Source organism: Acanthochromis polyacanthus, chromosome 6 (assembly GCF_021347895.1).
Source record: "Acanthochromis polyacanthus isolate Apoly-LR-REF ecotype Palm Island chromosome 6, KAUST_Apoly_ChrSc, whole genome shotgun sequence".
Taxonomy (NCBI): domain Eukaryota; kingdom Metazoa; phylum Chordata; class Actinopteri; family Pomacentridae; genus Acanthochromis; species Acanthochromis polyacanthus.
The window spans coordinates 32,333,068-32,360,600 of NC_067118.1; the positions used below are offsets into that span (position 1 = coordinate 32,333,068).

The 27,533-nt window shown below is 39.9% G+C and overlaps 3 protein-coding genes across 5 annotated transcripts; 1 reads left to right on the forward strand and 2 right to left on the reverse strand.

The window, feature by feature from the left end:
• Positions 1-656: 656 nt before the first annotated feature.
• Positions 657-13,997, reverse strand: slmapb (sarcolemma associated protein b). Of its 2 annotated transcripts, none has more exons than XM_022201588.2 (10): positions 13,868-13,997; positions 9,773-9,832; positions 7,640-7,768; positions 6,922-6,996; positions 6,486-6,788; positions 5,656-5,926; positions 5,316-5,487; positions 3,218-3,352; positions 2,292-2,379; positions 657-1,858 (listed from the first exon to the last, which is right to left on the reverse strand). In XM_022201588.2, the coding sequence occupies exons 2-9, from the start codon at positions 9,822-9,824 to the stop codon at positions 2,296-2,298; spliced, it is 1,221 nt and encodes a 406-aa protein (XP_022057280.1). In that variant the 5' UTR covers positions 9,825-9,832; positions 13,868-13,997; the 3' UTR covers positions 657-1,858; positions 2,292-2,295. The 2 variants fall into 2 exon arrangements, with proteins under 2 accessions (XP_022057280.1, XP_022057279.1); XM_022201587.2 differs by lacking the exon at positions 13,868-13,997 and adding an exon at positions 10,150-11,946.
• LOC110956245 (ceramide synthase 5-like) lies at positions 13,989-22,103 on the forward strand. The gene is made up of 10 exons (XM_022201589.2): positions 13,989-14,285; positions 15,410-15,512; positions 15,728-15,858; positions 17,081-17,138; positions 17,575-17,625; positions 17,781-17,873; positions 19,615-19,743; positions 20,012-20,118; positions 20,291-20,447; positions 21,969-22,103. Exons 1-10 carry the CDS (start codon positions 14,110-14,112, stop codon positions 22,101-22,103), a joined length of 1,140 nt encoding a protein of 379 aa, XP_022057281.1. The 5' UTR covers positions 13,989-14,109.
• On the reverse strand, positions 21,151-26,732 carry si:ch73-233m11.2 (NACHT, LRR and PYD domains-containing protein 12). Of its 2 annotated transcripts, none has more exons than XM_051949739.1 (9): positions 26,629-26,732; positions 24,789-26,376; positions 24,514-24,675; positions 24,252-24,425; positions 23,993-24,166; positions 23,696-23,869; positions 23,411-23,584; positions 23,156-23,323; positions 21,151-23,050 (listed from the first exon to the last, which is right to left on the reverse strand). In XM_051949739.1, the coding sequence occupies exons 2-9, from the start codon at positions 26,363-26,365 to the stop codon at positions 22,981-22,983; spliced, it is 2,673 nt and encodes an 890-aa protein (XP_051805699.1). In that variant the 5' UTR covers positions 26,366-26,376; positions 26,629-26,732; the 3' UTR covers positions 21,151-22,980. The 2 variants fall into 2 exon arrangements, with proteins under 2 accessions (XP_051805699.1, XP_022057276.1); XM_022201584.2 differs by having other exon boundaries at positions 26,565-26,731.
• Between the last annotated feature and the right edge of the window lie 801 nt (positions 26,733-27,533).

Here is a 27,533-nt window from a genome sequence, read left to right on the forward strand (position 1 = left end):
AAAGTAAACACTGTCCCTCTGAGAAGATTGCATCATGCACTCATGTCTTACAAAATACAGAAAACATTAAGTCATCAGAATGTGGTTCAGCACCTCCAGAGGGCCAACAAGGACTTTCTTGTGTCATACAGTTCAAACTGCAGGTTATTCTCTACTCAAGTGTGTTTTCCATGTAGTGCTATTCCCCAGATGATGCAGTTTACCTGAAAAAACCTCTCTCCCCTCTGAGGAACACATATTGGGCTCTCTGATGTCAGCATCAACCAGCTTCGTTAAATGTCATCTGCGGTACAGGAGAGCGAGCGGAAGGCAAAACAGCAGAAACCAGACCCTTAACAGTATCCTTTGCTGGAGGGCAGGAGCAGACATTCAGAAAAACACATTTCCCTTTCCCTTCCAATAACATCTAAACATAGTATACTTAAGAAGAAATTACCTCAGACATACCATGTGCGCTGTGATCATCTGCAGGAATGAAATAGTGATTCAGAGGAAACAAACCCACAGGAGGTAGCAGGAGGTCTGATTTCATCGCCTGTGGTTCAGTGATAGCCCACTTACTGCATGAATTGCTATTAGGTGCAATAACGTTCTTTACCTGAGATCACTGTTACATTTTAAAGCAGGTAGTTATAAACTTTCAACCCAAGAAACTGTATCTTTCAATCTCTTTTCATTTATTTTCAGGGAATTGAACAAATTCAGAATGATCATAAGTACACCAAATTAATATACATATTTAAAGATAAATTTCAGAATTTCAACAAACATTTAATCAATAGAAGAAGAAAAAATGATCTGAGGGCGTGGTTCCAGTTCAGAATGGGATCACGTCAGTCTTAGGCATTTAAAATATTACACGGGTGTCTTGCAGCAGCTACTGAAAATATATGACACAATATACTCAACAATGCATGTATACTATATTGTGTTATGTGGTGATGTGTTGTGTAATACTGACTTTCCTTTATCATACGACAGACAGACAGACAGGGTTGTTAACAAAACATCTGTTGCACCAAACTCCACTGGTACACATATATGCTATGCAATAACAAAAAAACGGTTCTAATTTTATGCTCCTGAATCTGAATGTGAGTGGCTATTGGAGTGTACAGAAACATACCTGAAATAAAAAGCAGAAGAAAAGTAGAAGTAAAATACAAACACAGCACCTGAAGTCTAGAAATTAAGCTTATCAATAAATAGCTCTACAGGTGATTTGCTGCAGTTCTATTTAATGATGCTCTGTTGAAAAAACAAGACAAATTCCTGCTCAGCTGAACTATTTTCACACTGATAATAGTTATGCCAACAGAATATGTTGCAGTGCTCGTCACAGCCACCCACTGTTGTACTGCTATCATGCACTCCATTAGGGGCTGTGTTATTGTGACAATGTTATCTATCACATAGATGTGCTACGTTTAAAGAGGCTCAAACTCCAAGTGATAAAGTTTAAATCTATACTTAGAATCTGTTAAATGTGTAAAGAATTTTTACATTCATTAATGGATAATCCTATGAGTCGAAATAGTCAACAGAATACAACCCAACTAGATTTCCTTCAAATGACAGACATACAAAATTATTGATTTGCACACAATACTGACATTCTTTTATTAACGTCTCTGCCAACTAAAATAGAGCATCTCAAAAATTAAACAGAGTTAAATATGAGCCCTCCTAATTAATAGTGCAGATATGATAAGGGGGCATGTTTTCACATCTGATGACAAATATGCGTTTACGTCTGTGTGTGTTTGAACGAAAGTTGCCCTCAGGTCCTGAAGAGCACAGCAGCAGTCACAGCTGTTAGAGCCACGGCAACCACAGGCCCCCAGATCATCCACGGTTTCTGAAACAGGTGGCAACACAGAAATGGAAACTTGAGCATCACCACATGACACCACCCATTCCAAGGAATTTGCCAAAGCTTTGACAGAGGGGAGCTTGCCACTAAGATCAAGGCAGAGCAAAGAGAGTGCAAGTTGCAAACAGCTCTTCGAGATAAAAGATAAGCATCATCCAAGCCAACTAAGAAAAACAGTTGTTAAGCATTAGCCATCCAGACAGGACAAACAAATGTCAGATGTTGGAACTGCACGATTAGAGAGGTTAGATTTCTGAGACGTCAAATTTTTTTTGGGAGTTTCCCCCGAGGAGGGCATTCTGGGAAATAAGGAGAACCGGATTAAGTCATGCATGATCTTAAAATAAAAAAAAAAAAAAAAAAAAAAACACTGATGAGAATGAATGATGTAGGCCGACTTGACAGGAGTAATGTGTACCTTACTACCACAATGCGCCGAAGCACCAATACAGCAAAGCCAGGATAAGGCCGATGACTATGGCTTGAACAGGCAGCAATAGGGAAGTCTACAGAAGGGAAGGGATATTATAGTAATCAACTGCAACAGGACATACTTTGGCTGGGCGTAGCTTTATTAATAGATTCCTCAGTCAGTATTCTGTGTCTGTAATTGACGTTTATACAAATCTCAAAGTCACACATGGCTGTTCACACATATGAATGCAAAGCAGCTGGCAGTACGTACCCTGTCATGAATTTGCAGTTGTGTCAGGTGGGTTTAGCACATAGTTCTATGTGCTAAACTCGTAATGCTTGTTGCTGTGAAATTATCACAGTGACTCAGCTGGAAAAGTTTTATGTGATTTTTTTCTCGCTTGGTTGTGGCTTGCATTGCATCTGAGGACGTTTACAGAAGGTCGAGCCTTTCTCAACCTCCCCCTGCTAGCGTAGCCGTTTGCTTTTTGAGGTTGGTGAACTCAAAGAAGGGGCAAAGTGAGATTGTATTCACATGAATAGCAGCTGTCTCTGGACCAGCTTTGTGAATCCATATGTGTGAGCGACCCTTAAAAGCAACGGTAAAAGACAGTGGATGAGTAGAGGGGAGCAGGTGTGCTGAGATAAAAAAAATAAATAAAAATCTTGTGAATCTTATAAAAGATTCACAATTATGCCTGGAGATAGTTCACAAAATAAATTCAACAAAATGTTGTTTGTAAGTTTGGAAGCAAAGCTCATGCTCCCAAAACAAGCTGAAGATGTTTTTGTTATATCTTTTTAAACTTAACTCTAATTATCTGTAGACTTATTGCCTCTTTAAAACACCATGTGTCAAACAGTTGCACATTATTATAGGTCTTTAAAATACCTCCCCTTCTTTTGAGTGTGTGAAAGATCAGGACTCACCTTCGATCCCTTCTCCTGCAGGTCCTTCATGTTGGCTTTGCACTCCTCAAGTTCATCTGCAACCAACTGCTTTTCCTGCTCAGACTTCTTGTATTTTTCCTTCAGGTCTAACAGCTCCGTCTTAGACTCCTCACACTGTATGAAGCAAATTATAGCATTTAATTTAAAGAAAATATAAGTCTGTGTACTTTAACCACTTCAGTGTCAGTGTAATGTTCCAACATTGAATGTATGGAATCTTTTTCACAGGCTTTGTGCATTTTATAAGCTAACCCTGTATTTTTTGCCCAAGGAAGTAGTGTCAACTTGTCCATATATTTAGCTGATGAGGACTTGTTCAGTCTATTTTTTGAAAAGGACACTGTAAGAGCACTCTATTTCCACTTTGATTCAGTGACTGAATAACCAGAGCCACACGGCGATGAATCACTTGTGGTAAAGAATGACTTCATCTCCGCTTTCTGCTATTCAACATAATCCCCATCCAGCTTGCTAAACCTGACTGGGAGCATACAGTAACGCCAGCACACAACAACCTGTTGGACTGGAGGATGTCCTAAAATGTCAAGGTGTGCGTGTGATTTCAAAAGAACTTTGTAACATCATTTCAGTGTCGTCAATACCGTTCTGGCCTCGATGACTACAACGCTGTCTCAAAATAGAAAGTCGCTTCTAGTTGCCCCAAAATTCTCAGTGATGCGTACTTGGTCTCATTTTCAAGCACAAGAGAGGGAGTCATTTTCTAACAATCAAGCTATCGCAAAGTCTCTGATGGCAAAAACAAATACAATAAAACATTTGAATTTAATGCTTACAGAGGAATGGTGCCTGTCTGATACTGTTCTGCATGTATCATCACGCTCTGAATGATCGCCAGCAGGTTTAACTTCTTATGTAATCTTAACTGATGTTACACTATATTGAATTCACAGGCAAATAATAAACCAATAAACCATGAGACAAAGCATGCCAGAGGAGACACAGTCAGCGGCCCAGAAGAAGAGATAAAGCATCAGGCTTTGTATTTATTAAGTGTGCCTGAGAAGACAATGAGTCTTAAATTGCTCCAAATGCCTGCTGGACCTACTTTTTGAGTACAGACCATCATCATTTCTGGGAATAATGGATAATTTACTCTAGTTTGAGGCACATTCAACAGTGTTGCTCCTGTTAATCATTATAAAAATGCTTTAACACTGACCTCTATCATAGTGATGCTCCCATAAAATTTAAATGCAAACACAAAGGAGAATAAACTTCAAACAGAGAGACACCAAAGTATCAAAACATGCTGATTATTCATGTTTCTTGACGGTCCAAATATAAAGATGTAGTGTGACCATGAAAGGTTTATTAAATTATTATAGTCAAGGCAAGTTCATACTTAAATTCTACTTGAAACATAAAATATATAGGTATTCTGTCTGAACAATAGATGATACAGCACTGATGATTCAAAATTATTTTTAAGTAGTTGCAATGAAATATCATTTGTGCATTTAAAAAAAAATCAATTTACTGTAAGCTGAATATAACATCTACATGTATTTTCCCACCTTTAGCCTTTCCTGTATTTCAGTTTTTCTGTGTCAAATTACCGCCTTAGTACACAATATCATTGTGCCTGTTTTTTGGTAATTCCACTGTATGGGTTTGTATGTGACTAAAGTATGGTTTCACCTGCTTTCCAAAGACAACCTCTTCCCCTTGCTGAGAGTGCATGTAGGAAGTTTCATAAATACTGTAGCACCTTGTCAACACTGGCCCTATAAAGCAGCTTTGTCAGCAGCAGCTGCAGTGCTTCAACAGTACCTTCCCACTTTGGATCTGTTTACCACAGGTCTGCACTCTGAACAGTTATGATTTAGCTCCCAAATCAATACGCACACATGAACTTGCATGTACACGAGGAGGAAGAAACAGACTTGATGCCTAAAACAATCTCAAGCAGCATTCATGTCTAAAAGGACAAGCTGTTACGTGGCTTTTCAGCTGCAGGATTGGAAAATTTAATTAAAAGCCTGGGTTCAACTGTTAGCTTTGAAGTACAAGTATTCATCAGTATGATTCATTCTGAGATGTAAGACCCCTTAGATACCTCTCTCTGCAGAGCCTTGCTGCAGCTGTCTGCCTCATCCAGTTGGGTTTGCAGCTTGGTGCTATCCTGCTGGTGCTGGAGCTGCAGGGCCACAAGCCTCTTCTCCAGCTCCTGTTGGGATTGCTCAAGGGTTCTGAGACTGTTGTTCAACTCAGCACTCTGGGCACGTGAACTACCAGAAACAAAACACTGAGTTCAAAAGTTGAAGGATGACAAAACGAAAAGTGTGCGTTATACTGTATAGCAAAACATGGTGGAGCTGAGTCAAGGAAATGAGGCACAGGGAGCACAGAGGTGGGGGTAAAGCTGAGCTCTTGGTAATGTAGATCAGTGCACTGACCTGGCAAGGTCCTTCTCCAGCTGCTGCTGTTTCTGCAGCAGCGCCTCTCTCTCAGTGCGCAGTGCTGCACATTCAGTCTGCAGGGCACCCTTCTCTTTCTGGTGAGTCTTGAGGAGTTCCTCCCTCTCAGCCCTGAGGGAAGCACATTCACTTTGCAGACTGTTCTTTTCCTTCTGGTGCTTATTCACAGTGTCCTGTTTCTCAGATCGCAGAACAGAACACTCCTTCTGAAGACCGTTACACTCCACCTGCATGGACTGGAGCTCACTGGCTGTGGAAAAAAAAAGCCTTATGCAATGATGCATTGTTTGAGCAGATGTCTGTTCTTAATTTGTTTACAGATGAAGTTGAAATGATCAGAAAACACCTTGAAACACATTGTTTTTTACATATTCTCTGAACCTAAAAAGGCCAAGTACTGCTGCAATTTTTTTCTTGCCAGAAACAAAACAAATATGTGAAATCACACATGCCATAAGCAACACTTTCTTGAGAAGAGATGACTGATTATAGAAGTCAGTAACTGCAGCTTAAATGTGAAGTTTAAAATTGTTGATCCTAACACAGCTCACTTATTAACAATCAGTGCGGTAACCCTAACATTCATTTGTAATTTTAATGTTTTACACAGATAAACACTCAAGAGATACAAGTGCCTGCACAGTTAAGGAATTTGCAAGAATTATATCAAGGCAAATGCTTGCTTTAATATGTGCATGATATAAATAAATATTACTATGTCAACTACAGTTATTGCATCAGATACAAATAACATCCTTTTTACCAGCTGGCGTTACATCTTGTTATCATGTATTTGCACTTCATAGTACCTTGTATTTCTGCAGTTTTCTGCCACTGCTTGCTCTGCTGCTGAAGGTCACGCTGTAGGTTGTCAATCTCGCGTTCGTATTTGTTGGCAGTCTGACGCCACTTGTCCAGATCGTTCGAGACTGTTGCCAGGTTAGAGTGGACAGCAGCGACGTCACGGTCCCGCTCGGCAGTGGCAGCCTCCAGGGCATGTTTCAGCGACTTCACTTCATCACGTGCACTTTGTAGCTCGTCACGCGAACCAGAGGAAACGTCTAACTGCTCTCTGAGAACACCCACCTCATCTTGGAGCTGCTGCAGCTGGCCTGTTCCAACCAGAGCCAATGTTTATATTAGCACTGGTGACATTTTTACTAAGACAGACACTGGGTCATAATATTCAGCTACTTCAGATAACTAAAACGCAACATTTTCCAATCCACCAAAACACAGATGTACCTTGAAGATATTTTATTTGTTTTGCAGATTCATCAGCTTGTTGTTGATTTTCTTTCCTCTCTTCATCCAGGAAACCTAGAAAATGTAATCAGAATCACCACAATGCTGCTTTTCAAACACAAGTCACAACAAAATTATAATGTAAGAAACCTATTTGCAACATCGGAAAGAAGAAACTAAAAAGCCAAAGTAAATTGTCATTTCTACATCATGCTCTATTGAAGAGATTATGAAATGGAAGTGTGTCTCTCAAATGTGTGAGATAGAAAGCAGAGACAGACTGTAACCAAGCAGAGGCTCAGTGACCACAAGTTGGCATTCGAAGTGCAAGTAAAGTTGCGACACTTCCTTCTACAGTTTTAAGAGGAACACTTTAACAAGTTTAACTCTGTAGCTTCAGATTTGAATGCGGTAAATGGCCTTTCAAAATTAAAAACATTCAGGGGAATAGATGACAGTATTTATCAACATGACAACCTGAGGGACAGTGAACAGTCTAGACACGCACTCATGACATACTGTATCAGTGTTTCTATTAGAGTTACTGTGCATTGTCTAAATATCGGGATATAATATAATTTGATGCTTCCAGAAACTTTCATGCTAATAAAGCCCTCTGAAGTGAACTGAAATTAATATACAGTTGGGTGTATGTGTGTGTATACAACACAAAATGAAGAGGATGGTGTGTATGTAACTCAGAGATGTTCCATGTTACCTTGTAGCTCGATGCATTTATGTTTCTCCATATTAGCAAGCTCTTGGGCCTCTCGAAGTTCATCAGTCAAGCGCTGAATCATCTTTTCTGAGTCACCGGAGGACCCCCTGTTTGACTTGGTCAGGTCATCTGATGAGGAAATACAGAACAAAACGATCTCAGTAAAAAGATCCATCCCCCCAACAGCAACATTTAGCTGTAGGGGCAGAACCTCTTACCTTCCTGCAAAGGTCAACATGCTGCACAGAAGCATTAGAAAGTGAAGCCAAAATAATGATACATCATAAGTAATGATAGTAATTCAGTCATAATAATGCAAAAATAACACAAAGTTCCACCTTTTTAATTCTGCTACAGTCCCAAATATTTAACCAGGACTGACATACTAAATGATTTCCCAAGGTATTCAAATGGGCCTATTACATAAACTAATTGCGAACCTCGAAATAGACACAACTGCATTTTCTATCAAAGCTTTCATTCCAAATTGTCCATCAAAGCCTGCCACTTTTAAATCTGTCGCACATCCACTTCGCTTGTTAATAATATGTAACTATAAACAATACACAAAGGGGACAGACTTGCCAACGTTGTCAGGGGGTCTGTTGTGTTTCCTAGAGGTGGAAACAAGCACCACAAATACTTGTGCTTTGCAAACGCCCAGTGAATATCTTGATCCCCTAATCTAGCACGGATAGGAAAAGAGATGACCTCATCTGAGAGCGAGCATTTGGCAGAGGAGAAAACAAGAGTCGGGACAGGTCAAGCATGTGCGCCATAAATGGACACATCACAGGACTTGGACTGCTGTGAAATGCTGCATTTAGAGTGAAAACTGAAGCGTCATTGTGTCCAGTTCGCACAGCTACATAAGCACACCAACACTCATATATTGTTAGTAGTGCCATCAGATGGTGGTGATAAATGTCTCTAAAATTAACGGGTATGGGACAAAGGCTGGAAGCTGGTGACACCCTCTGACTCAAGCACATGACCGCCCCGCTGTGTGCCAGACAAAGAATGGGAGGGCAGCGCTCGGCCCAGAATGTGGTTGCGTGTTCCCTCGTGTATGCATATGTATGAGTGCGAGCCAGAATGTGAGTGGGTTCCCTGTAAGTACGCTGTCTGTCTGTGTCCAGTTTGTGTGAAAGATGAATGCCCTCTGAGGACGGCATGACTGGATAAAGAGTATTACAGATGAGAGTGCAACACGTTATCTTTAGCAACATCAGTTATTTCAGCCATTATGCCTTAGTGTCGCAGAATGACACCTGACAAAGTAGTAATGGGATTAGTCCGTGTGTAAAAATACCTTGCAGACTAGTTGGGAATACTGAGCACCACGCTGCCTCAAGTGACGACAGAAAAAAAAAATGTAGGAGAATGTCTTTTTTTAGCTCAAGCGCTGAAGGCTAGAGCCATCGTGGTCCATCTTTCTCCTCTGTCGGTTTCTTTCCCAATGAATGTGACAGCATTCTCTAACTGCATCAGAGGGTTAGCACCGCTCCAACTAAAAGTCCTTGGTATTCTCTTTAAAACTGATGATAACACTGCCAGGAGTGATATCAGTTTACAGCTGCAAAATGTTTTGGATGTGATGAATCCTTATCACTTAGAAGCGACTGAGACGCTGTTGTTGTGAGGACACAGTTTGCTTTGTGCTCCACATATACTGTGCAGTGTAGCATTACAAATTCATTCATCATGCAAAATTGATTCACCCTCTAATATGCTGCACATTTTGTCATGAATGTCTCTGTTGACGTTTCTGAGTTAGACCATCACCACATCAACCACTACATTCTGTTTTAATTAGTCACTCTAAATGTCACAGCTAAGACACGTTAGTCTGCTGATGTGCCCTCTGTGCAAAGAGACTCCATTTTCTAATAAGCTGTTGACACAGGAGAAATCAGCCTCGAAAACAAGGCCATCTACAGCTCTGTAAGCTCCAAAAGCTACCCAGCTGTCCTTTTAGGTCCTGAAACTCATTTCAAGAGTGACTCATGCTTTTTTTTTTCCCCGTCTTCATGCTGCCAGGTACGAGCCATTTGGGGATCAAAACAATGCCTAGTCATTTACTCAAACTGTGTTTGTCCGTATTCAGAGAGGAAAATAATAGAGCTTAGTTACCTTTAATCAGTGATACGTCATTCAGGGGATCACTCAGCTCTTTCTGGTCCATTTGCTTATCTGTTCAAAAAGAAAATAAACACATATGATGTAAACAAATATGCTTCGAAAGATTTAAATCAAGAATTTATGTTTATAAATTAAACAGACTTCAATAAATATTTTAACTAATCTGGTTAAGGATATTGTTTGCTGTTGTTATTTTTACAGATTTGTATTTTTACAGGTAAAAACTACACTGGATGTTCACTTGTAAACACAAAAGTACTTTTGGAAGAAGCTGCTGCACAGAGCTGCTAGGAAATTTCCTTTGAAGGCCAGGTTGCAGAAAACGAACTAATAAAAGGTTAAGAATGAAACTTAGCAGGAAATATTACCTTGGGTGATCCAGGAGCTACAGTACTGTGTGTGCTGAGGCTACAGCAGTCCCTGACATGAAGAACTCTTCTCCAACCATCAGATTTTTTCAGATGTGAAATGGAACAGTCCAAGCAGTGAAAGGGGGGGGGACACTGAGCGGATGGCAGACGCTGTGTAACAACCTCCCTGCTACTGCTGGACTGAAGCCAACACTGACAACATACTGGCTAAAAAAATGGACAGACTTCTCAAGTGGGGCCAAAATGCGACACGAGAGGTAAGTCTGATGAATGTCCTCAAAAACACGACCCCCCCACATTCTGTGGCTGAAGTCCCCAGCCCCTCCACACTGGGTCATGCATCCGAGTAGGGCATCTCGGAAGCTGCAGCTGCATGCTGACACAGAGGGGTTTTGTTCAGCACACTGAGCTGCTCTCTAGCCAGTTGGTACTGATGTAAAAATCTACAGGATGACAGTGAATAGGGACTGCTGGTGTGAGCGTCTGTACCACGTATGTGATGCATCCACCTCCCGTCTTTGTTTTGCCCAGTCGAACACTTCATTATAACTTTAAAATCTATGAAATACTGGCCTTAGAGTTGGAAATACATCATCCTGAGAGAAGAAGTTCTGCTGTAACTTATTTAAGGCCGTACAATTCCATATCAATGATAGTACCAGTATTTCTGAACGTCAAAATTCAACAGATTGTTGCAACAAGCTCATGTAAGTAATAAGAACTTTCATGTCAACTGTTTTTTCCTGAGCAGGGCAGGCTTAGTGATAACATACATAAAATACTTGATAGCAGAATGTTGCAAACTATTAAATTCAATGCAAGAAAAAGTGCAAAAGTTATCAGTGTTAAGAGGAGACTGTTACCAACTTCACAACACTCACAACTTGCATATTTAAAGTGGAAACTAATGTATCAAACATATACAGTCTGCAGCTTTCAACTAAACGCGACAAAATGGTTAAAAAAAAAAAGAGAGAGAGAAGATAATCCACTGTAACACAATGAAATCATTAATTTTGGCAACAAAAACTTATTGATGAGACCATCTTGTGTTTCTCGCTGTGAAATGTGAAATTCAAGTTCCAAAAGCAGCCCTTAATGAGTGAGTGACCGTAACTTCAGCTGGTGAGGCAAAAGTTAATAATGAGCTAATATATAAAGTCGCAAAGCACTGACATGTTCTTAGTCAACTATTCCAACCTTCTAAACTTCTCAGAAGTTTTACAATTTTTACAAACTGTATTTTCCTACAAGGGAGTCATTTTACTCTTCAGTAGAAACATTAATATCTTATCTTCAGTTCAGAGTGAGATTCTTAAAGACACATCCAGGTGAAGGGTAAACATTCTCATTCATTTGATGGATTCATCTTTTCTCATGTAAAGCTTTGCATCAAAAATTCAAACTGCTTCATCACTGCAATTTATGGCAACCTACAGATTTTATATATGCATCATCCTTTCTCCTCCTTTTCTGCAAAAAGCTGTGAAACAGTCTAGTATAGACTCAGCAGTAATTCTGTCTTCATGTTGGTGAATATATTCTGCCATGAAGCACTGAGCAGCCATCTTGAATGTACAAAAAGTACAGCATAAACCTTCAGTATACTTCCAATTTATCAAGGGCGCACGGCTAAAATTACTGTAGTGAAATACAAGATTCCCTGCTTCATAATTGTTGTAATGCTCAGTTTCTAAAACTATTAATTGGTGATTTCAAGGGAGAGCAACGTTCATGAACCAAGGATATATTGCAGGGCTCTTCATTAGATTTAGATATGTGTAGCTAAAAAAAAAAAACAACAAAAAAATCACGTGTTCATTTGTGCAAGTTATAAAGCTAGCCGGGGGATAAATATGAATATGAACAATTTCAGGTGGAGAAGAATTTAAATTAAACTCGGTAAACAATCATCCACTGCAAACTCTACATTACAGAGGTTATAAAATTTATTTTTATTGACTTTTTATACATTTTTAACAGAACAGTAGGAATTTTTCCCTAAAATCAACTACTGTTATAAAACAACCTAACTCTGTTTCTGTCTTTTTTCCTATCTATTTAAAGGGGACAGTGTACACCCTTGGTCAAAAGTTTTGAGACTGGTTCTCATTTATTAGAATGAGAAGGAGTCTCAAAACTTTTGACCAATGGTGTAGAGCTCAAATATAAATGTCACTATTTATGCATCCAGATGATAACTTTAAGCTAGTTGGCTTTTATAGTCCCCTAGGAGGTTACAAAATAAAGACAAAGTGGACAAAAAAGCCAGTCAGTACAGAAAAACTACAAAATACTAGAGTAAACAGAAAAGAGCTCCCAAGACACAATAACACATGACGCTGCAGTTAGCTTTCATTTCGTAGTTTTCATTCAGCAGTTAAGGGAAAAGTTAAGGAGAACCTAAATTAAATCTCTGACAGACTGATTCTGTTTTCCCATAGTTTATGGATGTGAAATTGTGTTGGCCATTTAGCAACCTCTAATGCTGTCCGACACCCTCTTTAACATCTGTGGGGCTACAATTCTATTTGCAACGACACAAAATGGGGAGATTTTACTGCTTTTTTGCATCTGGACCACATTAGATAACAAACACTATATAAAGACAGATCAGATCTGCACTACATTGCCCTACAGAAGTTATAAAGTATTTAAAACACAGCCTCTGACTTGTGAAACCATTTTTTCTATTTATGAAGCTGCAAAATAAAAGCGATTTCACTGCTATTATTGATTTTTTTTGCATGTAAACCACATCATACCAGGTCCCTAGAAGACAAAGAATAAACACTCCACAGAGATAGAGAAACTCTGCATTAAAGAATCTTTATCTTTTCTGATTTACTGTAATACAGATTTGAGCAGTCTATAAATTGTGTTTTTAGACCCAAACTTGGTCAAAAGTGGTCTGCATGTGTAAATAAAGCAGTGAAATCTCCCCCTTTTTGCATTTTGACAAATAGAGTAACAGTTTCACAAATGATAGAGCATGTCTTCATGATTCTTAAGTCTCAGTGCAGTGAATGATCAGTTGTATAGTGGTTTTAGATCTTGGCCTGGTCTAATATGGTCTACAAGCACAAAAACTCTTCTATTATGATGTTTCTTAACAAATAGAATAAAGGGCTCCTCACAAACATTACACTGAGTTTCAGACAGCACTGAGAAATAACCACAAAAATGTTAAACACGGTACTGCACCACTGAAATGTGGGAAAACCAGAGGATCAATCACTCAACGCTGCAAGTAAAGCTTCCCTTACCGTTCTCCTTAACTGCAGAACCAGAAGTTCGAATCAGAAGCTAACTTCAGTGCCGTCAATAGCGAAAAAAACTAAGTTGACTAACATGGCACTATGTACTTTTAATTTAGTTAGCTAGGTTGTTTAGTAAACATTACATCCCTTACTGGATATAAGTTAAAACTGTTACAATTGCCTTGCATTTATAGCGGTAAAAGTGGCCAAACAAAGCACCTCAACTGCCGTAACTTTCCACCCAACATATCCCAAATATGGCTAGCTGTCTGCCGTTAATTAAACAGGTGGCTGACTTAGCATTAGCTAATCATGCTAATTGCTAATTGCAGGTGCAAGTTAGCTCGGTTTCAGTTGACGTTAGCTAAAAGTTAGCCGTCTTGGACTCCTGTTCTCAAGACACGACAGCGTGTCAGAGAAAACAGCGTTGTGTGTCCATACTCCCAGCGGAATACCTCACTGAAATGCGGTGGGTGTTGCCTCTCAGGCAGCCTGTTACGTGTCAAGCTAGTAGTCCGGGCAGTTTAGTCATAGGAGCTGAACCAGAAGTGATGCTTTACTCAGTGTAACGCTACAGGGAGGAGGCGGTGGGGGCATCATTGAAGTTTTCCAGTTAGCTCAACCACACTGACATATGTCCGGCAAGTGATTTATTTTACATCTTTTACCTTCACTGTCGAGTACTTTCTGCTCCCCGATGACTACCTCCATCTCCACCTGGTTCTGGAGTGACAGATTTTGGCTTCCCGAAAATGTGTCGTGGGCGGACCTGGAGCATCCGCCACCTGGTGTGGAGTATCCCCGGCTGGGAGACCTCGTGTGTGTCCTGCCTCTGGCTGTGGGAGTTTTTCTACTCAGAAAGCTGTTCGAGAGGTAATTTGGAACATTTATTTGTAGTTCATTTTCATTAGTTTCGCCTGCATTTGTGTGGCTGCTGTGTGTAGCAACTGTGCTTCTTAAAGAGTAAAGGGAAGGAAAAAAACGCAGCTGTAAAAATAACTTGCAGGAATCTTTACTTACAAGGAATTCTTTGTGAGCACAAACTAGAGAGAACCAACTCTGCAAAATTGTCACTATTCTCATCAGTATTATTATTATATGAACAAAAATGTAGTCACACCCCTCTCCATGTGACTGATAATTATAGTCCATGTTTCAGTAATGAGAAAATATTAGGTCTTAAAATACAAGAATCCACAGTTGCTGTTTTAACAGTAGCCTTTTATTTAACAGTGCTTTAAAATAGCTCCACTGGATTGACACACGTTTTCTTCGATGTGCAGTGATAGTTTTGTAAAGATGTTTTACAGCAGAAATGGCAAAACATTTCATTCTGGTCTGTGCAGTCTTTCCTTGTACAAACTTTTACAACTGCACAGGAAGTCATTTTTTTTTGCAACAAGGTTCAGCTAAATGAAGGAAATGGACCCAACTCTCTGAGGAGTGGGAAACGCCAAAGCTCAGTCTATTCTGTGCCGCTATTCATTCAGCCTTTTTCCCATGTTGTGGAAACTATTGCAGATAACTGGGGTGTTGTTGGGTTGACTTGCAATAATTGTCTCCCAATTTGAGCACTATATCAGCTCAACTAGATGATCTTGTGACACACATTAGTATTTCGGTTGGAGGCGTCCCTCCCATCCTCCTGTCTCCCATATAATCTCACATGACAGGTCATCCCTGTTTAGACGAGGTGCCACATTCCCCAGGATTCCTCCTTTCTCTCTCTCCCCTGTGCCTCCCTTACAGCTTCTATTGTGCTCTTCTTTCTTGTCACGCTAAGACAAACACACTCGTGGATGTCAAACATAACTTTGTGGGCAAACTGTGAAAGCTCAAGCGCTCATGTAAGTGATGGAATCCCCTGGAAAATGCTGGCTGCTGGTCCGTTTGTTTCTGCAGCATGAAACGTCTTTCTCTGACTCTGTCCTTGTCCGAATGTCTCTCTTAATACCACACCATCTCTGTGTCCCCACCCTCTGTCTGTGTGTATACAGGCTAGTGGCCAAGCCCTGTGCCCACATACTTCAGATTGAGGCAGGAGTGCCTCGGCGAGCTCAGCCCAACGCTGTCCTGGAGAGGCTCTATCAGTCCAAAACGGTACATAAGGCCTGTGTTTGTTCTGCACTCCATTGCATGTTCCTGCACACACTGCAGCACTGTCATTGCATCGGAGCACGCCACCACAGCTGTAATTATAATTTTAGTAAATACCTCGTGCATGTGACTAACCTACCTACTGGTATGTGGTTCTACAAGCAGGCACTTTGGAAAAAGTAAGTCACGTTATAATTGTTCCGTATTGTTCTCCATAGAGCCCAGACACGAGGCAACTAGAGGGACTCTCCAAGCAGCTGGACTGGGATGTGCGCAAAATCCAGAGATGGTTTCGCATCCGTCGGAACCAGGACAGGCCCAGTCTGCAGAAAAAGTTCTGTGAGAGCATGTAGGTCACTACAGATGTTGCTGCTACAGTGCTGTGTAGTGCACACCTAACAAAAATCTGCTGCACTGCAGGAAATGTCAGATTTCATTTATGCTGATTTACAAGTAGAACCATATTAAAATACTATCTGGTTGATTGCCATGAAATTTTGCACTAACACCCAAAGTTTGTTTTCATATTGTCTAAATCTAATAGATCACAACTTGGTCACTGGTCCCAGATGGTGAATCCTAGTGGCATTACTGATACCTTGATTTTAGTTTCAGTGCCACTCTGATGTTGATGTTTGTGCTTTTAAATCAAATGTTTCAACATGTTTAGAATTAGAATACATTTGCAGTAAGTTAAAATAAAGATAGTGCAGGTGTCAAAATTTAGAATAACACAAACTGCAACATAAATCTTGACTGAAGTGCTTTTGTTTATATATTTCATATGCCTAATCAAAAGAGAACTATTCAACATTTAACTCCTGATGCATGACGAATCAGATAGTTTTGGGGCGTGGCTTTGCTCAAAGCCACAGAATGAGAACTCCAGATGATGAATCAGCACCACAGTAATGCATTTTAAAATCTGCTTATTTTTTTTGAAAATCTGTTTTTTAAAAAAAGAAACAAGAATACAATTAAATAAAATAAGTCAAAAGCACAACTGACAGGCTGAATAGTTCAAACTAAATGACAAACTGTGAAAAAAGATAATGAATAAGAAAAATTAAAACCATGTAAAAGATGAAGCATAGAAAAAAATGAATAAACATGCAGACCAGTTTAGTAAAAGTACAGAATGTTTAGACCAGACTTTATTAAAATGCAAGTGATTAATTAAAGCAGTGGATTAAAGAACTATAATTACTTAACTTTTGAAAATGTCTAGTGTTGAGGCAGAGCTCATTCCCAAGAGGAGCTGATTCCAGCAGTAGCATTATAATGACTAAACACCATTTTACCATATCTAGTCTGAAATGACCAGTCCCTACAGATCTGAGAGATCTTCCATGCTAGCACTCAGAAAACCTATCTCTGATGTATTTTTGGCCCTTCTAGACTTCTAGATAATCCACAGGGCATTAAATTCAGTTCTACATTTAACCAGTACACGGATCTAAGAATCTAAATAAGGAGTTATTTCTTTTTGGCATTCCTAAGTAGTCTGAGGATACAAAATGAGATTTTTTTTCTGTTCTGTTTTGCCAACTCATTCTTTTCTTTTAATTCAGGTGGCGCTTCACATTTTACCTGCTGACCTTTCTCTATTCCATGTACCATTTATGGATGGTAAGTTGATCTAACACACTGAGTAGACAGAAATACTGAAATTTTTCCATCATATAATTGGTTTGTATTGTTTAATCAGAGAAGGGTCGTGCCATTGAAGACCATGTGAACATATCGATAAGTCTACTAACTTTCAGGACTCTAGCTAGATTATTTCTCACGTTACGGCACTTCAAACATTGATCCGCAGACTGGCACAAAGAATTTTTAACTCAAAAACTCCCCAGATTTTACACAGTCAACTCAGTCAGTAATCACAACTTTTAAAAAAATTGGAGATGGTCAGGTTTGAACTTTTTTTTTTTTTTTTTTTAAAGAATTGCTGAATTGAGGTAGAATAATGCTGTGTGATTTTTATGCAATACTATATATATATTTTTTTTAATGGTTCATATTGTTTTACTATATGTTTGTGTATGTGTGTTCCATGTGTTAGTCACCTTGGATGTGGGATACCAGGCATTGCTGGTATAACTACCCTTTCCAGGTAAATATTTTTGTTATTACCTGCATAACCATCATATTAAGCTGCTTACATTATAACGTGACACTGTGAGGCGATCCGTTCAGCATCATATTGTCAGCAGGTCACTGTGGCTGCATATTTGTTCAAGGTGTGTTTGTTTTTTTTCCCGCTTAAAGTCTTTGGTCCCTGGGCAGTACAACCACTATGTAGCAGAGCTGGCTTTCTATTGGTCTCTGATGTTTTCCCAGTTCATAGACATTAAGCGTAAGGTGAGTCAACAACACTATTGTGCAGCCTGTCAGTCACACCATAGAATACTTAATACTCATTGTATCAGAGCAGTTTTTCCAGTCTTCGTAGTTTAGTGTCCCTGTTTATTTATGTCTCTTTTTTTCAGCCCAAGTGTCACATTGCTTGCTGTTGGCACCACTTTAGAGTTAACTTATGATTATGTGCTCTGGCAAAACACATTTGACAATACGATGCACACAGACTTGCATTATCTGAAAAAGTAACTACAAAGTTGGAAATTGTTTAAAGTGTTATGCTTGAACAGAGTTGGATGGAAAATTTGCCTTTTCAGTCATTTATTGGAGAAAAATATCTATAGATGTAACTATGTGGAAAAAAATACAGACATCATTGGCATCAGAAGCTAAAGTTGTAAGTTTTAGCAGAAATGACTTTTTGTCTGTGTTTTTGCATAATTTTCCACCAGTCTGACATCCATTTGCTGAAATAATTAGCCACTCTGACATGCAAAATTCCTTAAATTGCAGGAAGTTTAAGGGGTTTCTTGCATGCACTACTGCAACATTTCAGTGGGATTCAAATCTAAGCTTTCACAAAATCATTTTATATCCCTCCATGCCTTCTTTTTGACACATTCCTTGGTGATAGTCGTTATCCTACCTCTGTGTCAATTTGAACAGCTGACTTCACATTATCTACGAGCAATGTTGATATGACAGTAATTTAATCAGTGACTAAAAGTCGCCCAGTTCCTGAGGCATTATTACAAACCATAACATTTCCACCTGCATGCTTCATAGATGATAGGAGGTTCTTCTACTGAAAAGCTGCCAACTGTCTGCACTAAACATATCTATTGTTACTGTGGCCAAACAGCTCTACCTTTGATTTATTATTCCTTTATGTTCATTGACAAGTTGTAGTTTTCACTCAGGTTCTTTTTGGAGGGCAGAGACTTTTTCTTCCTGCCATGCATTGAAGAGTTACCTGCAAATCTGTGATTACATTTTTAGATTTTTGTAGACGTCTTTTTTTTTTTTTCATCAAACACTCTGCTCTAAACTTACTGGTGTGGTCAGTCCTTCACAGACCGGCAGCTGTTTAAAATCTAAACCACATGTGGATGACTTTCCTTGCAGGGGATTGATTTATTTAAAATCATTTTGGGATCTTTTTTAAATCCCTTTTCTGACTCAGAAGCATCCACAAGTGTTTATATGAAGACATTAGAGAGGTGTTGAGATCTTGGCATGAGGACACCTCACACCTTGATAGCAAAGAGAGAACACCAGACTAGAGGTTTTAATAAGACTATTTTCTATCTTTGACACCTGATCTGGAACCTGAGATTCTGATTTTATAGAATAAAAGATGACGTAAATGCAGGGGATGTTTACTTTTTTAGTGTGAATGATATGTTTGTTCTTTACTTAGATTATGAAAATGATTCCTTGTTTTCATTTATTGGAATATATCACTTTTATTAATAGGCACCGTCTCAAAGACGGTCAGGTGTTTGCTTGCTTTGTCATGCCTGTTCAGATGCATATAGCTTCACATCCCAGTCTGTCACCCTAGTATTTACAGTCTTTCAGTTGCTGTTGTAACTGACAGTACTGATGGATGAACATCATTGTTCACTTAGTTGCAGGTGTTTTCATGTGCTCGTGAATTTACAATGCAAGTAAACTCGAGCGTCCTATTCACCACTTCACCCTTCTTTCTCTCTGTCATCTCCATTCATTTCGCTGCTGACAGGATTTCATCATCATGCTTGTCCACCACCTGGCCACCATAATCCTCATCACTTTCTCCTACGCCAACAACATGGTTAGAGCCGGCACTTTAGTCATGTGTGTTCACGATGCGTCTGACATCTTCCTTGAGGTAAAGAAACTGGTGATTCCATTTTTTCTTTCTTTTTTCCTTGAGTTTCAAGAAGAAAATTTAAAGGGGTTTCTAGGTTTGTTGAAAGTCTATGTAAACACAGCTGGAAAAAATTATACAGCTGTGCTGTGAGCTACTTGTGTCACAGAAAAACGCTTTGCTTATGGACATTAATTTAACAAGATGTCATTGGTGTAAGTTCCAACGCTGAGATTTTGGTTTGATATTTCATTGCTGTTGATCATTAATGTCTTATGTATTCCTCAAGGCAGCCAAGCTGGCCAACTACGCCAAGTACCAAAGGCTATGTGATGGCCTGTTTGTGGTTTTCAGCATAAGCTTTTTCTTCACTCGACTTGTCATCTTTCCTTTCTGGTGAGACAAATGAGAGCTTATTTACATATTGAGTGACACATCCTAATAATTTGTTAAATGTTTAAACATTATTAGCCGTTTTTATGCTCAATTAGTTTCATAATGTGTTAAAAGATGTAATAATAATATACTGAGAGCTCCAGTAACCTCTGTATGTGCATGCTTGTTGAAGGATTGTTTACAGTGTTCTGTTTGAGAGCTGGGAGATTGCTGGTCCATATCAGGCCTGGTGGCTGTTTAACGGCTTGCTGCTGGTCCTGCAGACTCTTCACATCATCTGGTTCTACCTCATCGCTCGCATTGCTATCAAGGCCATATTCAAGGGGAAGGTAGGTCTGGTTTTCTGTCGTGTGTAGTACAGGTTTTAGTCAATGCTAGCAGTGTTGCTTTACAGAAAGCTTAGCCTGTTGGGCCACACCTTTAGTCAAGAGTGAAATATCTCCGAGCACCCAGGTGCAAGAAAGATAAAGGTAAATTGATAAATGGAATGTCCACGATTATATTGGAGCAGGGGTCAGAAGCAAGATTGATTAAGACAGGCTTTCTTTGTGTGAGCTGACTTGGCAAAACCAAAAACCCCAGTTTAAGATAATGGATATCTCAGTGGTGTTTGCAGTGATCTTTGTTAACCCAGGATTTCATCAGACTCTATGCACACTACCAAAGAAGGAGGCATTTGTTGCATCATATGACTCTCCTTGGGCTGCCTACTTTAGTAAAGAGGAACAAGTTGTTGTAATGGAAAGCCATGGAGAAATGAAAAATGTAGTACAGTAAAATTAACTGATATTGTAAATGATCGTAGAAAATTGTTAACTATGTGAGTTAATATGTTTAGTTTACCACTCAACAAGTGCATTTGGGTCTAACACTGTGCCATAATGAAAGATATATGGAAATCACTTTAGTTTATGGTGAAATCGAAGTGATTATTAGTTGTTATAAATACTAGTAGAACAATCAATTTTGTAATCTGTGTTCTATCAGCTGCACCACCCTCAGTGTAAAACAGACTTAGCAGGACCACGTATATACAAGGAACAAAGTTTTTGCTGCTATGAGGTTACAGCTTTATTCATTAGCATTATGAATGTACAGATCAACAGGTTTGCAGATATAACGCATTCCCTCAACTGAGGGTCAGTATCGCTGACAGAGAATATGGTCAGGAAATAAAAAAAGACTAAAGATGCCGCTTCTTATAGCCAATTTACATCACAAACTCTGAACATAACCTCCTCTGAAAATACCAAAAAAAAAATCCCCAAAAACCAAACAAAGAAAAAGCTTTGAATATAAACAAAGCGCAAAAACTATAATGTGGATGCCATTATTGATGCACAGAGGATGAAGCCTACTACGCTGTTGATCTCCTTGGTTCTAAAGGTGTCACCAGCAGCTGGAAAAGTTTGGTTAAGTGAAGTTTTCCTTCAAATGGATCACTGTAAAATTTGGTATACATATATAGCTTGTCACACTCAGGGTAAACGGTGAAAAGCTTTGTGATCCTGTCATCTACTTCATTATCTAGCACTCTGAACAGCCCAAAGTCTCAATTTCTTCATGCCTTTTCCTGACCAAATACCTGTACAATGAGTGGCTTTCCTATCGTTCTCACCTGTATATTGTGTTTAATGCTAATTAGCAAATGTTAGCACAATAACATGTTAGAATGAGATTGTGAACATCACGTGGTTGACATCAGAATGTTAGCGATGTAATTGTCAGCACGCTTACAGAGCAGCTAGTGTGAGAGTAGATATTGAGTCTTGTTTTAATAGTTACTGTAAAACTCTCATGTCATTATTAATGGTAGTAAAACTGTCATTTTGATTTGTTTTCTATTACAGGTGTCCAAAGATGACCGCAGTGACATAGAGAGCAGCTCAGATGAGGAGAATCATTCCAGTTACAATAAAACCAGCCTAAAACCAAAGAACTTCAATCACAGCAGTGGCCTTAATGGAGAAACTCATGACCACTGATGACCAAAAGGAGATACTTTCTTCCAGTGTGGCTTTCACTCTGAAAAGACTTTTTTTTTTTTTTTTTCACTAGGAGAGATTTGCGAAGCTGTCTGAATGGAGAGAGGACTTGGAAACAGGAGAATTCCATGCGACGTAGCAATGTCCTACTGAATGAGTCAGGTTTACAGTGTGAAGTTTACTCATGTGGTTTGCTTTCAGGAGTAGACAGAGAATGTGTGTGGTCTGTCTGTGCGTCAATATGTGTGGGTGTTCTTAAAGTTAGCAACTGAAGATAATGTATATGCAAGTCAATAGGGTTTGTTAGTCAAAACTGGTGGTAAATTTTACTGCCGCACAACAAATCACTGCCTATACCTGACTTAATAAGTTGCTTTTTTTTCGTGTAATCTTTTAAGACCAAATACCAAAATATTTAAAATCTAAATGGTTTCTCAATAAAATATAATTTCATTGATGAATATGTGGGATCTTTATTATGTAGCGGCTGGTGAACTTGACTGTAGATTATGTTCTTTATTGCTTAACATGACTATTAGTTTCTCAAAAAAATCCTTCGGTTATTAAAACTTCACAGAACAGCAAAAAAAAGACAATCCCAGTTCCCTAAATTTCATTGTAGATTGATCATATTGCTCAACTGGTTCAGTAAACAGTCATTTCATTTACTCTCACATAAATAATAAAAAAAAGGAACAGATTTTATATTCAAGAGGCTGGACCCACTGACAGTGCATCGGTACCATTTTGGCTTCAACAAACTATCAAAAGAATTCTGTTTTTAAGGAAACAGGCCAAAAAAACCCAGAAAAAAAATCATCAATACTGTATGTGATCCTGCAGCAGTTGGTGAGATGGATGGACTCATGGGCTTTCTTCAGTATCTTATTTTGCTGCACTGTTCCATCAGGTCAAAAACGTCTTCAGAGAAGTCATTATACTTCAGGCTGAATGAGTGGGAGACAAAAGCATAGGTTAGAATATTCTTGAAATTGCATTGCCGTGCTTCAAAACCTCATTTTAAATACACTTTGTGATTCGGTGAACCATACTTCATCTCCTGCATGTTGTCGCTGTCCTGCATGACTTGGACAAGAGCTGGGACCGAAGCATCAGTCAGCATGTTGTTTCTCAGTTCCAGCTCCTTCAGAGTCTTACTGGCTCTTATAGCGGCACACAAGTCTTCAAGGGAGGCATCCGTCAAATGAGTCATTTCCAGACTGTGATAAAAGACATGCAAACACATTTGTGCATGTGATGCACTGATTTTAAATAATGGTATAAAGAGAATATTTTTGCTAACTCACTTCAGTTCTTCTAGCCGGCAGTTTGGATGTGCAACAGCGTCTAAAAGATGTTTAACTCCTTGGTCTCCTACGTCATTCAAACCTACAAGCAAAGATTTAATCCGACAAGTCCCATTCTTCAGCAGGGAGCCCAGTTCCTTGAAGACCAGCAGAGTTAACTCACATCGTGTCAGACTGTAAGGTGGAGCAGAACACACATCACTGCTGTTATCTGAATGTAACTAAAGTTTTAGAAAGGTGGTACCTCATCAGTGGAATTAAAATACTGTCAGTGCAGGTGCCTACCCAAGGCTTTCTATTGGACAACCCGGTCGACTCAGGGCTTGGCAGAGGAGTAGCGCCCCCTCCTGGCCCAACTCATTCACTGACAGATCCAGCTCTGACAGAGTGCAGTGCTCTGACATTAAAGCCTCCTTCAAATGAGTACAGCAAGCTCCTGTCAGCTCACAATCGTACAGTCTAAGATAAAAGACAAACAAAAAGAAGAAAAATAGGATGTGTCCTGATTTTTGTTAAATGACACTCACACTGAGCCTCTTTGGCAAATGAATCACAACTTTTAGGATCTTGAAGCTGACTTACTTGAGGCTCTGCAGTTTACAAAGTGAACGTTGCAAGGATTTGCACAAAGCCTCCACACTGTTGTCACCAATCTGGTTTTGCGTCAGGTCCACTTTTCTCAACTGCGATTGACCAGAACACAGAGCTGCCGATAAGAACTCCATGGATGGTGCAGTCAAGTCGCAGTGTTGTAACCTTATAATAAACAAGATTGGATTATTTTTCAAATCAAACAAAATGCAAGAGCTTTAATATGACATTGCACTATTTAGATACATACTGGAGCTCCTGTAGTTTGCAGTGAGGACTATGCAATGCTTTGCACAGTGTTTCAAAACCCTGATTCCTGATCCCATTATGCCTCAATTGTATGAAGCACAGCTGAGAAGTGCCGGAGGTCAGCACAGAGGCCAGGTCTTCACAGCTTGCCTCTGTCAGGCTGCAGGCTGCAAGGCTAAAATCAAAAGCAAAATATCAACCAAATCCAGATTATAGCTTTTCTTTCCTTTGAGAAATGTCTGCTTAAAAAGAGTTATTCTTACTGTAATGTGTGCAGTTTGCTTAGTCTGAGTCCAGTACAGAGAAGTTTAAAATTTTCATCATCGAGGTAGGAATAAGAGAGATCCAACTCTCTGGTGACTCCTTTGCTGAGAGCTGAAGCCAAATGACAGACAGCCCCAGTACTCAGGGAGCTTTGTGACAATCTGGAGGGCACAACATAGCAATCTTACATATTGATGGCAACATATAATGGCATACTGAACACAAAGATGATGATCTGATTTTTATTAACATGCATTCTATCAATATGACTTACGTTATCAGGTGTGAAAGACTCATTGCTGGAGCTAGGACTGCTGCCTTCTCCTCTGTCAAATTCTTTGTACTGTACAAATTCAATTCCTGCATCTCGGCAAGGGACATGACCACATAATTCAGAGCTACAGAGTCCTGGAGGTTCATCTTGCTGTAGCTGATACCTGTTCGTGTTGAGGGGGTGATGATCTCTCTTACCAAACCCTCATTTTGAGCTTGATGAAGCAGATGGAAGTATCTGTAATGCTCCTCTGCACTGTACCCCTTCATTGCCGCCTCTGAGCTGCTTTTAAACCAGCTTCTGAAATCCTGGATCTGGTCAGAGTTTAACTCTCCCAGCAGGCTCTCCAGTGGTTTGCGCTGAACTGGCTCTGAGAGCCCTGAGAAGAAGAAATCTATGAAGTATGCACCGTCTTTGTGCCTTTCTAGGATCTTTTCAACACCCACATATGTGGACCTGTCCAAAAAGACAGACAGCGCCAAGACAAACTCCTGCATCAGTTGTGAGTGGAAAGAGAAGACACATTTATCTGACTCCAGCTCACCATCTACTCGCAAGAAAACATCGACTGAGGTAAAGAACGGCTGAAAACCAAAGGAATCCATTTCCTCTTTGGTGCAGCTTGAGTGTTGCTCAAGGCAGCAATGAGAAGCCATCCTGCCGAGGGCCAACACCAGCTCTCTGTTGCAAGCTTCATTCAGCGACAATGTGTGAAGCAAGTGCACCAGGATATGTACAAACAGCTGAGTTAAAGTTTCAGGAAGTTTTGCTCCGGAATCAATCAGTGACTTGTAAATGGAGCACACAGTCCAACAAAATCTTGGAGCAGAACAAAAATCATAAAAGCTGAGAGTCCTTTCCATGTGTGTTAGTGCTTTGTTGGCGGCAGCAGGGTCAGTAAAGAAACTGTTAAAGTAAGCTTCTCTTTGGGGCTTCAGAAACCCCAACACCTCAACCTGGGTACTACTCAGAAACTTCAGATGCTCTGTCGACCTGGTTGCTACCACAAAGGCAGCACCTTTCAGCAGTGAACCGTGAAGCAGACTGGCCACTAAACAGGACACTGAGGCTGCCTGTTTCGGATCGGAGGAGAGGGTATGAACGGAGGGGTCCAGGCTGTGTTTGTATTCATTCAGACCATCAAAAACCAACAACACATCCTCAGGTTTTTGGAGAACCAAGGGCATGGACTCAGAAGGAACATGATGTTGTTGGATTAAAGCCTCCAAAGAAAGTGCACCTTCAAGAGAATTTAAGTCCCTGAACTGGAAATGGAAAACGTGAGAAAAGTTTTGGAGATGTTGCCCGTTTGCCCAGTCCACAATAAGCTTGGTCAAAGCGGTGGTTTTACCTGAACCCTCTGGACCTACGAGAGTCACTGCTTTCATCTCACCAGACAGAGCTGTGCAGACGGCATGGTCAACGGGAAGCAAGTTTTCATGTGTCCCCTGGTCTTGACTGGTCAGTGGGTGTATGTATTTATTGTTGGTTATCACACTAGCAGGCAGCTCTCCACCAAGAACACTCCCCACGCCCCTTGACTTCAAGATGTGAGTCAGCACCGTGGCTTTGTCCATTATGTTAACAGCTAAGGACACACAAAATACAACACACAGTTAAGAGAATTTACTTTCAGAGCAGACAACAGCTCATGCATGTCTGCAAGTTCAATAAACTCTACTTTTCAACTTTAAAGACTGTCAGCCTATGTCTCTGCACAGCACTGTAGAATGCACACTGTAATTTTCAAAACATCCAAGTGTAAAGTATGATTACCTTCAAAGCAGTGCTGATGGAAAACAAATCAGACAAGATAAAGGGTTGTAAAGAAGTCTCTTACAGTGCAGATGGCTCTCCTGGGTTAGTACAAGACGTACACTTAGTCTGTATGTGGTGCCAACCTATTAAACCAGCAGGCGCTCAAATCAGGAACCAGGAAAGACATTTTAGGAAACTGTACCCTGAACTTTGTCTTGCAGACAAAAAGGTGTGCCGAAGCGAGTGTTGAAACATGAAAAAGTAGCCCAGGATGGTCCCACAACATTGAGCAACATTAAATTCTCATGATGTCTGAAAGCAAGCATATTGATGTTTGAGGATATTTCTTATGTGATATAATGTTGCTATAAGGTTAAAGTCAAAAGACATGATATTTTAATTGCGACATTCAGAGGATGTTCACAGAGTGTAATCTGAGCAAACGAGGAACATCCTCAAACCAACATTCAAACCATGTTTTCAAGACGTTATCAAGGCTTCAGATGAGCTCACATCCTGCAATGTGACATTATAATAAAGGCAGAACATTTTGTTGTATTATTCTGAGAATGTTGTTGAGGCAGTCTCACTTTGGCAGCCCGTTATTTAGCACAGTTCTGCATTTTCTGCTCTAAAAGGGAAGTAAACGCTTTCGCTTGTTTGTTTCTTTACACCAATCACAGTCGTTGTGGGCGGAGCCAAGCGGAGGACGCGGATGAGGTGTTCCCTCAAAATAGTGACGGGTGGAAACGTTGTGGTGGAACATTTGCACTCAGGGAGACGAGCACTGGAATTAAAATGAATACTTTAAAAACAGTAAAAATGGCATGGCTTCCTTACTGCATGATCTAAATCCTTGACAGAACTTGAAATTGTCAGTGTGGTAAGTTGCTTCACCGGAGGTGGTGGTTGTTGTTGTTTCCTTTAGAGAGGGACAAAACCACCTGAAACAAGCGGCCAGTGGCGGACTTTTACCTGCTTCTACTT